A 12,873-nucleotide genomic window follows, 5' to 3' on the forward strand; every position below is an offset into this window, starting at 1 on the left:
CAAGATTCACCTAAGCTGTAGCTTGTATTAGTACTTCATTCCTTTTTATGGATAAATAATATTCCATTATACGTATATACTTTTACCCATTCATAAATTGCAGGGACATTTGGATTTCCACCTTTTGGTTATTATGAATACTGTTATCAACATTCATGAAGACTTGTTTTCAACCGTCTTCAGCATATGCCGAGTGGAACTGCTGTATCAAATTGCAAACTCTGTTAATTGTCTGAGGAATTGCCAGACTGCAATGCTATTTTACATTCCTAACAGCAGTGTATGACGCTTTCAATTTCTCTACACCCTAACCAATATTTTTTTATTATAGCCATCCTAGTGGGTGTGAAATGGTATCTCATTGTGGTTTCCTTTGCATTTCACTAATGACTAATGATGTTAAGCCTCTTTTTTTTGTGTTTATTGATCACTTTTATATCTTCTTTGAAAAATATCTATTCAGATCCTTTGACCATTAAAAAAATTGGATGGTCTTATTATTGAGTGGTAAGTTTTTTTGTTTTTCTTTAATATGTTCTGGATACAAGTTCTTATCTATTATTTGCAAATATTTTCTACCATTCTATAGATTGGTATACCTTTCCTCAACCTTTCAATTATTTATTTTATATTATTTATTTGGCTGCACTGGGTCTTAGTTGCAGCACGTGGGATCTTCATTGAGGCGTGTGGGTATAGTAGTTGCAGTGGGCAGGGTCTAGGGCACATGGGCTTAGTTGCCCCACAGCATGTGGGATCGTAGTTCCCTGACCAGGGATTGAACTTGCATCCTCTGCATTGGAAGGTGGATTCTTAACCATTGAACCACAAGGGAAGTCCCTCATCCTTTTATTTTTTTAACCTATGTCTTTAAGTGAATCTTTATTAATTTACTTTTATTTTTTAAAAGGTTTCACTTTAAAATTTTCAATATAGGATCTCTTTTAATTGGTGAGTTTAATACCATTTTCCTGGTATGGTCAATGCATTGTGTAACCTGTCAGTTCATTTTTCTTCCTGGACATGTCCCTCCTGATATCTCACCCTCTTGTTCCAATTTGGACTGAATACTACAGGCCTGCTGCAGATCTGTCATCCTGTCACTGTACTGGGTTGGGGCCCTGATTTCTGGTATCTCTTGTCTCCCTTGATTTACTCCCTTATTTTTTGTGGAGTACATCCTCCAGTAGGCTTTTAAAAAGCTGCATAGAAAGTAAAATTTAAAATCTTGTATGTCTTAAATATTTTAAACTTCACACTTGAGGGCAGTTTGACTGGTCATAGAATTAAAGATCGGAAAAACAAGTATCTCCTGAAATCCAAATCTCTTTTTTATTTCCTGGGTTTAGCCAATTGGTTAGCAATGAATACTCTGTTAGCTAAATAAATTTGCTTCCTGAGTTTCAGAAAGCAAGTAGGAAGTGCTCACTTAGCAAGGGATGTGTCAAAAAAATTTATTGTAATCCGAGTTTAGACTGAATAGGTTGAGTCTACTGTAATTTTCACGAATTCAGAGAGCGAAAGTTCAGATAGCAGGAATTTGTCCCCAGAACTTTGAAGGCATTGATCTACCATCTTTTGTCATCCAGATTTGCTAATGAGGAGTCTAATGTGGATGTTATTCTTTTTCCTAAGGGATTGTTTTTTGCCCTCTCTTTGAAAATTTTTAAGATTTTCTCTTTAATCCCTCCCCACCCCTTAAAAAAATTTTTTTTTCACTTTCTAAAACCGTCAGTCTGATATTAGACTCCTATATTTATCTCCTGTGGCCTTTATGTTTTCTCTTACTTTCTGTCTCTTTCAGAGGTATTTCCTCACTTGCATCTTGCAACTCTAATAATTACTTTTGGATTTTAAATATTTTTTAAAGCCCTATTGTTTTGATAACTCCTGTTGCATTTCCCATTATTTTATAAATGCAATGTCTCTCAAAGTCTTTTTTACCAACTTTTCCCACTCACAACATAGTCAGCATTGTCTCATATCCTAAATATCTTGAAAACATGGTTTTTCATTTTTATGCAGTCCTCTCTGAAAGATCAAAATGTATCAAAGATTTTAAGCAGCATGAGGCATTATCAAATCTGTGTTTTCGATATTCAGTCTGGAAGTAGTAGGGAGAATGAACTGCAGCAGATTAGACACAGAGTCCGTAATCTAGGAGAGTAATGACAAAAGTCTTATTTAATGCACCAGTCGTGGGGGGTAAAGGCAAAAGAACAGGCTGACACATTTTAGGAGGTAGAATAGCACAGGACTTCGTGATTGACTGGTTAAGAGGAAAAGGAAAAGTAGTAAATTACCGTCAGGTTTAAGGTTTGGACAATACCAAGAATAGCTGAATTTCTCCAAATAAGAACGATGTTTTTTTAATACGTTTAATAGTTACTTACCTATTGTTCAGTCTCATGTGAGTTAAGCTAGATCACATCTAAATGTAAGTTACAAATGTTCTATAGAAAAATAAAAATTTTTTCTAAGTGCTATAGTCTCAGAGATAAGATACCAAACCTTTAGAGGGATCAACTTTTTAATTAAGATTCTGGGGAGAGATATTTAAAAGGAAGGATGGAAAAAATAGTAGTAAACAAAAATTCAAGAAAAATTATGGATGGAAGAAACACTATAGAAGAAAATTTTATCACAAAATATTGGAATATTTTGAAATAGTTATTCTGCTATTATAAATACTTTCATTCTTGTACATTCACTTTGAATCTCAAAACAAATTTTGCAAGGTAATTTCCTTTTCATCAGTGAAACACCTGTTTACTGTTTAACCATCAATATTAAAGCATCAATGCAAATATTTACTAAATATACTTTTCTCAAATAAATGCAAATCACTTATTTCTGAAAAAGTTTAATTCTATTTAGACTCATTAGAATATTTATATTTAAATATGCCAGTGTAATCTATATGTATTAAGCAAGTAGGAGCTTCTTAAATGAAGAAAACAGTCTGATTTGGTTTTATAAATAATGAAGATGATTTAAAATGTAAAAAATTGAGCTTAAAAAACACAGCTCAAACCACCTGTTTTTAGTCACACCAGCCATCTACTTCTAAAAAGCCCTTATCAAAGCTATTTCTTCAAACCCAAGATTTACTAATTCAACAGATGGGTTTTAAAGATGGGGAATGTAATTTTACTTTCAGCTCACTGATTATATACTCAACTGGCAGCTTTAAAAAAAATAATTTTAGAATACACGAAGACTTTAATTAAACCATTCTCAACATTTTTCCAGGACTGTTTGCTAACTGGCTTGTTTTTATTTGCATATGAACTTTAAACATGTCTACCACAGGTAGTATACAGAAATAATTGTTTGCAACTATAAAACCTATCAAATAAATTCCCAATGTAACATCACTACTTTTTCTTTCTCTTATAAGAATCATTACTGTGAACTCGAACTCGCTGGTACACAGAAGATGCTATTTTCATGCTGTCTTTCTTTGTAAATGTCTTCTCTACTGCTCCCGGTTTCCAGAGTAACAACTGTGCATCTTCTCCTCCAGTTAGCAAAGAATCATTCTGTGTGTTCCAACAGAAAGAACGGATTGTAGCAGCATGCCCTCCCTGAAGGCTGGTCACGTGGACCAATCCTGACAGAGTACAGCTCATTATATGAATAACTCCTGTGTTTGTTCCTCCAACAACAAACAGTTTGTCCGTCTTTTCATGATATAGGCCACCAATCAAATAGTCCAAAATCCCTTCTTCCACATTAATTACTTCTCTGACATCTGGGATGTTCAAACATGTAATTGGTTCATCGGTATCTAGATGAGTAAGATCCCACCAACAAAATCCTTCATCGTGTGTCATGCAGTAAATCTGTTTATAATCTTTCCCAGACCAACCGATACTGCTTACTGATGAAACTGAGTTACAGGTTGTAACCAGTGCATCTTCTTCACTATCAGCAGTAATATCAAATACATTTACTAGGCCATCAGTTGAACCTGAGACTACCATGTTGGGATTGCTGGGATGGAAACATACTTGAGTGATATCATCACTATGTGTCTCTGAATACGCACCAAGTGGGTCTTTAGTAGTAGACGAATCCTGAGAATTCATTCTTGCATCCCAAAATACCAACAATGCATCATCATCAACTTTTTCTGTACCAGCACAAACGACGTGATCATTACAGCTGACATCAAAACTGATAAAAATATTGGAAAGGTAACCCTTGAACAGCTGGACAGGTTTTCCACTGGCTAATCGAGCATCCCAACACTTTACAGTGCCATCAGTGCATGAGGAATACACACTGTCACAGGAATTTGCAAACTTGACTCCATTAAGTCCAGGATATCCTCTAAATTCTCGTAGTATGCTTAATCTTTCTCTATCATATATTCTGATTGATCCATTAGAACATAAAACAGCAACCAAGCTTCCTTTTTCTCCTTGTACAGTCTTTGATGTGTCTATGCCAAGCAGATAAGTAGGCTCTTTAGTTTCTGAGGAACGTTTAACAATGTTCAAATTAGCAAATTGTTCCTCAATCTTCTCCATATCAGGAGTGCATCCAAGGGTAGTAAAAAATCTGTAATAAAAACAAAAATCAAAATTAAACCTAAAGCATTGCTACATTGTAATTAAATCAAGAATATTTCCTTCTGAGAGCTGGCACAAAACAATAGAAATGAAATCTAATATTTTAATCATTTCCCTACCATGATGTAACTAAAACTCAGTTGCCTCCTTCTAATTCAATCACTTTTTATATACTGCATCTACTGCCAGTAAAAGAATTTAAAAACATGTACATACATTGCTTAGTAATTCCTTTCAGCTCAAACCTAATTATCGGTCCTACTCATAGTCCTCAGCATTAGCCAGGATCGCCACTTTGGGATCATCTTCACCTGGCCCCAACTGCCTTATACAACTATAGACAGAATCTAAACACAGATGTGTTGGCAGAAAAATGGTCCCTCAAAGATGTTAATGCCTAAATCCCAGGAACCTATTAATATGTTAGGTTACATGGCAAAAAATTCCGTGTAAATGGAATTAAAGTTGCGAATCAGTTTACCTTAAAATAGGGAGATTATTCTAGATTATCTGGGTGGGCCCAAAGTGATCACCAGTGCCCTTAAAAGTAGAAGGAGGAGGCAGAAGATGAGAGTCAGAGGGAGATGTTACTAGGGAAGAAAGGTTCAGAGAGATACAGTGCTGGTTTGGGCAAAGGAGGCCAATAACTGGTTGGCCTCTAGAAATCGGAAAAGGCAAGGAAACAGCCTCCTTTAGAGCTTCATGTGAAAGTGCAGCCCTGCTAACACCTTGGTTTTAATCCAGTGACACCTATCTTGGAATTCTGACCTCCAGAGCTATAATAAATTTATGTTGTTTCGAGCCGCCAAGTTTGCAGTAATTTGTTACAGCAGTAATAAAAAACTAAGAGGTACCCAGTAGGAAGTCTGGAGATGTGCTTCTCAGGCAGTAGCAGCTTGTAAATGGTGGAGCTGGAATTTGAACCTAGGCATTCTGGCTTCAGGGACTGTGCTCTTAACTACCACACTAGATTGCCAATCAATGGTAGGTTGTATATAGACCAAGTTCAAGGCCAGAAAAATATGCATGCCTCGTGACTTTTTTTTTTCTTTTTGGCTGCATTGGGTCTTCGTTGCTGTGTGCCAGCTTTCTCTAGTTGTGGTGAGTGGGGGCTTCTCTTCGTTATGGTGCATGGGCTTCTCATTGCAGTCAGTGCTTTCTTTTGTTGCGGAGCATGGGCTCTAGGCATGCAGGCTTAAGTAGTTGCAGCACGCGGGCTCAGCAGTTGTGGTACTCAGGCTTAGTTGCTCTGAGGCATGTGGGATTTTCCTGGACCAGGGATCGAACCCATGTCCCCTGCATTGGCAGTTGGATTCTTAACCACTGTGCCACCAGGAAAGTCCGATGCCTAGTGACTGTATTGCAAATTTTCTATCTTGCTTTCACCAATGAATATTCTAGCCTACCTCACAAGTTCATATTTTCATTCTTAAGATGAAATGCTTTTTTTTCTGTTGCTTTAGTGATAGCTTTTTAACCATCTGTCTTTTCATCTTTACAAGGAGAAATGAATACTAACTCAAGAGTTGTTAGAAGGATTAACTGAAATAATGTGTCTGGCATATCATGATACACATTCAACAAATGTTAAGTAAGTGACCAGTATTACCACTACCAATACCACTAACATCACATGGGGGAGAATTTGGATCTATCAGAGGCTCCAAACAGAACAATTAAACCAAAAGGCAAAAAATATTTAACAGTTGCATTGGGGGGACTTCCCCGGTGGTCCAGTGGCTAAGACTCCAAACTCCCAATGCAGGGGGACCACAGTTCGATGCTTGGTCAGGGAACTAGATCCCACATGCGGAAACTAAGAGTTTGCATGCCGCAACTAAAGATCCTGCACGCTGCAACTAAGACCTGGCACAGCCAAATAAATAAATAAAAATAAATATTTTTTTAAAAAAAGTTGGATTGGGGCTCAAAAAAAGAATAAGCATCCTAACTTTAAATTTTGAATATTTAAAAACTTACAAAAGTTAAAAGAATAGTACGATGAACACACAGCCTTTCACCTTTTAGTTTCACCAACTTTCTTTTATCTCTATAAACACACACACACACGCACACACTTTTCTGATGAACTCTGAAAGTTAACTGCAGACAAAATATCATTTCATTTCTAAATACTTTGATATAGAACACCTCACCAATCTTTTCTTATCTTTTGTTATCTAACAATGAATTTTTTGAAAAGCCCAGGCCAGTTATCTCATAAAACGTCCCACATCCTGAATTTTTCTAATTGTTTCCTTCTCGTGATTTAGATTCCAGCTTAACATTATGATCAGGGATACAATTTAGGTGATGCTGGGTACTTGTTACTGCATCACATCATAGAGGCTCATAATAACAAGTGTGATCACTTACTTAAGTTCTCCTTGGTGCTCAAACTGTCCCTGACTTGACCACTGAGAAACTCCTCAGGCCAGCTTCTGTGTGCTTTTGATATGTCACCATCACAATTAGTCTGTAAGCCCTACATGGAACAACTCTGTATAAGAATAAGTCTGAAAATGATGAGCTTCCTTCAAGTATTCAGAGACTAAATGACCATTTACCTCCATAGCATAGCTGTTGGTTTTATAACCAGATAGGCTAAAATGGCTTTCTCTTCTTAAACATGCCACTCTTGCTCCTGCCTCAGGACTGTAGCAATAGCTGCTTCTCTGCCTGGAATACTTTCTGTACAATTTTTGTGTAACTCCTTCCTGTTATTCAGGTATCAAAATGTTACCTCCCCAAAGAGACCTTCCCTGATCAACCAGCCTAGACTGTCACTCCCTATTATATTGCCTATTTTATCAATTAAAAATTTAAAATGCTTAATTATGAAATATTTCAAATGTATGAGGAAGTGTAGAAAAAAAGAAACTGACACCCAAGTACACATTACCCAGATTTAACAGATGTTAACATTTTGCCATATTTGCCTCAATTTTTTAAAGAAATGAAATCTTACAGACACAACTCCTATAATTAAGAAATTTTTAAAAAATAAATTTATTTATTTATTTATTTTTATCTATTGGCTGCATTGGGTCTTCATTGCTGCTCACGGGCTTTCTGTAGTTGTGGAGAGCGGGGACTACTCTTCATTGTGGTATGCAGGTTTCTCATTGTGGTGGCTTCTCTTGTTGTGGAGCATGAGATCTAGGCGCACAGGCTTCAGTAGCTGTGGAGCATGGGCTCATTAGTTGTGGCTCGCGGGCTCTAGAGTGCAGGCTCAGTAGTTGTGGCACACAGGCTTAGTTGCTCCGCGGCATGTGGGATCTACCCAGACTAGGGATTGAACCAGTGTCCCCTGCATTGGCAGGCGGATTCATAACAACTGTGCTACCGGGGAAGCCCATTAAGAAACTTTTTTTTTTTTTTTATTTTTTGGCACACGGGCTTAGTTGCTCCGCGGCATGTGGGATCCTCCTGGAGCTGGGATCGAACCCATGACCTCTGCATTGGCAGGCGGATTCTTAACCACTGCGCCACCCAGGAAGCCCAGAAACTTTTAAAACAGTATCAATTCATATGTATCTTTGCTGCAATTTGCTGTTTTCACTCAATATGTTTTAAATAAATAAATTTATTTATTGGCTGCTTTGGGTCTTCGTTGCTGTATGCAGGCTTTTCTCTAGTTGCAGAACGGGGGGCTGCTCTTCACTGCGGTGTGCGGGCTTCTCTGTGCAGTGTCTTCCCTTGTTGTAGAACACAGGCTCTAGGCACTTGGTCTTCAGTAGTTGCCACGTGTGGGTTCTAGAGTGCAGGCTCAGTAGCTGTGGCGCAGGGGTTTCGTTGCTCCGTGGCATGTGGGATCTTCCCAGACCAGGGATGGAACCGGTGTCCCCTGCATTGGCAGGCAGATTCTTAACCACTGCGCCACTGGCGAAGTCCCCACTCAATATTTTTGAAAAACCCGATTTTACTGGTGACCTTATTACCTGACTCTTGCTTTTTTGTTATCAATATGGTTGTTGAATAAATGAATGAATAATTGATTCAACTTTCATGCATTAAGAGATGAAGAGGAGTTCTAGGAGAAACAGAATAAACCTAAAATGATATTGCATTTGCCTGGGTATTTGCAGGGGGAGCTCTGCTTATGGAAATTGGTAAAATAATGGCATTCTTTAACAGTACTTTAAAGCAAAAAAAGGAAATGTAAAGACTTTATATTTCTGACAAAAAATTTAATGTAATTTTTTTTTACTACAAGCTATTCAAATACATCCTAACATGTGCCTTCACTTAAGAGTATACTGCCTATACACTTCAAGGAAAAAAGCCTTTTTAATTCCAGGTAAAAACAACTGCCCATTCTTGAGACGGTCAAAGTGTTAATGAAATTACAAAAGAAACAATTCTTTGCTACTGCTTCATATTAATCTCTGCATATGAAATATCAGATTGATGAGAATTTTAAACAATTAGAAAGTTTAATGTGACTTTTAAGCTAACAGTAAGTCATAGGACTATGGTTACGCACTGCTGCCCCCAAGTAGGATAGTAGTGCTGTACTCCTTCCCTCCACAGTGTTGCCTGGAGAGTGTGTTTCACATTGGAACAGTCCCCTGCAAGGCTTTAATCCAAAGGATTCTGGGGATTGATGAGGCAGGCAGAGTTGGCCCCAGATGGAATGCTACAGCAAACCAACGCTTAAAGACAGTAGCAATGGTAACATTCTCAATGGTTGTTCATGTGACACTGCTTAAATGCAGTATAGTACTGCAAAAAAGAAAGAAAGAAAGGAAGGAAGGAAGGAAGGAAGGAAGGAAGGAAGGAAGGAAGGAAGGAAGGAAGAGAAAGAAAGAAGGAAGGAAGGAAGGAAGGAAGGAAAGAAAGGAAAGAAAGAAAGAAAGAAAGAAAGAAAGAAAGAAAGAAAGAAAGAAAGAAAGAAAGGAAGGAAGGAAGGAAGGAAGGAAGGAAGGGAGGGAAAGAAAGAGAAAGGAAGGAAGGAAGGAAGGAAGGAAGGAAGGAAGGAAGGAAGGAAGAAAGAAAGAAAGAAAGAAAGAAAGAAAGAAAGAAAGAAAGAAAGAAAGAAAGAAAGAGAAAGAGGGAGGGATAGAGGGAGGGAGGAAGGAAAGGAAAGGAAAGGAAAGGAAAGGAAAGGAAAGGAAAGGAAAGGAAAGGAAAGGAAAGGAAAGGAAAGGAAAGGAAAGGAAAGGAATAGATATTGGAAGGTAGGCAGATCCTACAACACTCTCATGCTATAGAGTTTATATTCATTCATCCATAGACAGAAACAGTAAAATAGTTTAGTCTCTTAGGGAAAAGATGAAAACCTCTAGCATATGCTTTAACACATTAATATGCAACTGAGTCATATTTGAAATATAACTTCCAAGGCTACACAGTTAATTCTTAATTTTACATACTAATGAATCGTTCTAAAATGATCTATAAACCCTTTTACTTCTACGTATGCTCTTATTTGAGTTTTCTTTGCATGATCCACTTCCCAATCCTCAAGAGAAGCCATAGGCTTTCTTCTCACTCAACACTCTCACAAGGTAACCTCATTCACATTCATGTTTTCAAGCACCACCTGTATGCCAATGATCTCATCTATTTACAAGCCCATATTCCCAAGTGTCTACTAACCATTTCTCCTTGAACATGTCCCACTACACCTCAAAGTAAAATTGATTATTTATGCTCCCCCCGCCCCCACCCCCACCCCCTGAGTCCCACTGCCAAAATTTCTCCTTAAAAACAAAACCAAAGTATGCTTCTCAATGTTCTCCATATTGGTCAATGGTACTGGCACCAACTGGTCTACTCAGTTCTAAGCCAGAACCTCTAGGGAATATCCAACTTTCCTACTCAGGGCTCTCATCCAATCCCTTTCCAAATTCTACTTTTGCTACAGGCTACTAAGGGCAGTATAAAGTCCAATCTATTTCTGTAGATCAAAACAATACTGACAACTATATATACATTCAACCTAACAAAAACATATAAAGAGAACAAATAAGATTAACCATAATTTAAATCTCTTCTCTATTCGTTTCTGTTAGATGCATAAAAGGAAGCTTAGTTACTGTTCTAGATCTCAACAGGCTAGTGTGAGCTGAGGGTGTAAAGTGAGCTTTTCTTATATTAATACACACACACACACGCACACACGAAAAAGGGCACAAAAAGAAAAGAGATAGAAAAGAGTACCAAAGGAAAGAGTAGGAAGGAGATAAGAAGAGAAATGAAGATAAACCAAAAGAGAACAGCAGAGAAGAGAAAAGAATGCATGGAGTTACTGCCACTATCTCTTGAATCATATTGCAGTTCTCACTTTCCCAACATTGAGATGAGACAAGGAGAAGAGGTTCAGATAAAGGAAGTTTAGTAGAGTCTAAAGTTATGTTGGTTCACTTGGCTAAAAATTTTTCATTAAAAAAATTCCTTGTCCTTGAGTTAGAGGATGTAAATAGCAAGCAACCATAACCCAATTTAAATATTAGCCTAACTGTTCTGAAAAAATTACTAATATCTCATCTTGACCCACCTGGCGCCGATCAGGAAACAGCAGACCCCCAGCAGTGCCCTGGCACTAAGCCACCACTGCTGTTGTAGTCTTTAACTGGGATACAGAATTCTCATGTCTGAATACAATGCAGTAGCTGCAAGATGTTTAGAAAGACATCCTAAAACAAACACCTTAGGATAAACTTTAAGGGGGTGAGAATATTAAATTCCTGGTGAACTGCCATCTTGAAAAACATTAGATGGGAAATGCTGATTAATCTCTAATCTAAAGAACTCTCCTTAGATAATTAAGAGTTGATTACTTGATAACAAAATCCCTAAACATAAGTATTCCTTTTGTGGCTTTGGCCTTGGTAAGATTTAAGTTATCTATATCAATCAAAATGTTCTTTCATTTTACTTCCTACTAAAATAAACCCAATGAAATGTTATTTCTATATATAAAGTACATCCTAAATACATCTAGCTGCAACTAGGTGTTGTTCTTATTCCTGAATTGGCCAAGTTTGAATATGAAATCTGAAGGACAGCGGAGCTAGCTTAAATAATTCTAGAAGAGGACGTAGCTTTCTTTCCCATTTAAACAAGACAAAAAAAGTATTAAAAGAAAACCTACATCTTACACCTATTTAGAAACTATTGATTACAAAAGGCATTGCACTAAAAATCTTTGGCATATTACTTTGTAGGAAGTCAGAAATGAGCCATATCCTTAGAAACAGATGTATTTCTGTCTTTCGGGTATGAATGTTCATCATCCTTGAAAGATCTGATAGCATAAGCAACAAGTACTATTACATTTTTACTACTAAAGAATAATAGTTATATTTGAACTATATGTTGGATAAAGGAATAGTTTTCTTTTGAAACAATTTATCAGACTTGGGTCAGAAAAACTAATTCCCCACAGCTGAAATTTAATAGTGCCCACTAACCACAGGGAAGCAGCTCTGATGATTGCAAAATGCAGAGATTCAGCTAATGTGCCAAATGTAGGGAGATGCTAAATGGGAAAAGTCATTCAGGAATGAGCCCTAATAACGTCACAGTCCACACTAATAATAATTTAAGTACAATACTGCTACCACGTCTATCAAATTTGGCTAGGATGACTGAGTCTCACAAAGAAGAAAATAATCATAATTGGAGTTCAACAAATACTAGGCGGTGTGCTAGAAACTTACATCTAATTTTTTTATTCTAATCAGTTAACCCTATGAGACAGGTATTTTTATCACCATTGTACAGAGGAAACTGAAGCTCAGAGAAACTGAGTAACTTGCCAATGCTCTCATAGGTAATAAGGGGAAAGATACAGGGGGAGTTTGATTTGAAATCCACACTGTAACTTCAAAACCTGTGAACCTGTGTTCATTTCCATTCTGTTATTCCTATTCTTTGTAAGTACTAAAATATTAGTATCAACTTTAATTAAGGAATATGCTTATTAGGCTTTGAGAGGAGGAATTACATGTTAATTCTACATATTAGAAAGAAAGGGAGCAGAAAGGGAGCAGGATGATTGAAAACACACACACTAGCCTAGAAAAAGGTTACAGCAAGCAACCATCACTTTTCATTTTTTTTGTGTCCCATTTCTTATTACAGAATTTGTGTGGAATAGAGAATAGTAAAAGAAACCCCCATGCAACCCATTATCCACCACAAACAATTACATTCCTCAAAGAGGGATCTGTTATATATCATATTTCATTTGAAGGGCAATTAAGAAAATCTTAGAGCAGCAGTCCCCAACCTTTCTGGCACCAGGGACTGTTTTAGTGGAAGATAATTCTTCCAAGGACTGGGGTGG

At 37.2% G+C, this 12,873-nt stretch overlaps 1 protein-coding gene across 3 annotated transcripts in view; it reads right to left on the minus strand.

The window, feature by feature from the left end:
* Nucleotides 1-1,736: 1,736 nt before the first annotated feature.
* The window catches only part of WDR89 (WD repeat domain 89), a 36,501-nt gene continuing 25,364 nt past the window's right edge, over nt 1,737-12,873 (minus strand). For all 3 annotated transcript variants that reach the window (XM_057731067.1, XM_057731066.1, XM_057731065.1), the window contains exon 2: nt 1,737-4,566. In XM_057731067.1, the coding sequence (XP_057587050.1) occupies nt 3,378-4,535 (1,158 nt within the window). In that variant the 5' untranslated portion in view covers nt 4,536-4,566 and the 3' untranslated portion in view covers nt 1,737-3,377. The remainder of the gene's footprint in view (nt 4,567-12,873) is intronic.

This window comes from Hippopotamus amphibius, chromosome 4, assembly GCF_030028045.1.
Source record: "Hippopotamus amphibius kiboko isolate mHipAmp2 chromosome 4, mHipAmp2.hap2, whole genome shotgun sequence".
NCBI classification, from domain to species: Eukaryota; Metazoa; Chordata; class Mammalia; order Artiodactyla; family Hippopotamidae; genus Hippopotamus; species Hippopotamus amphibius.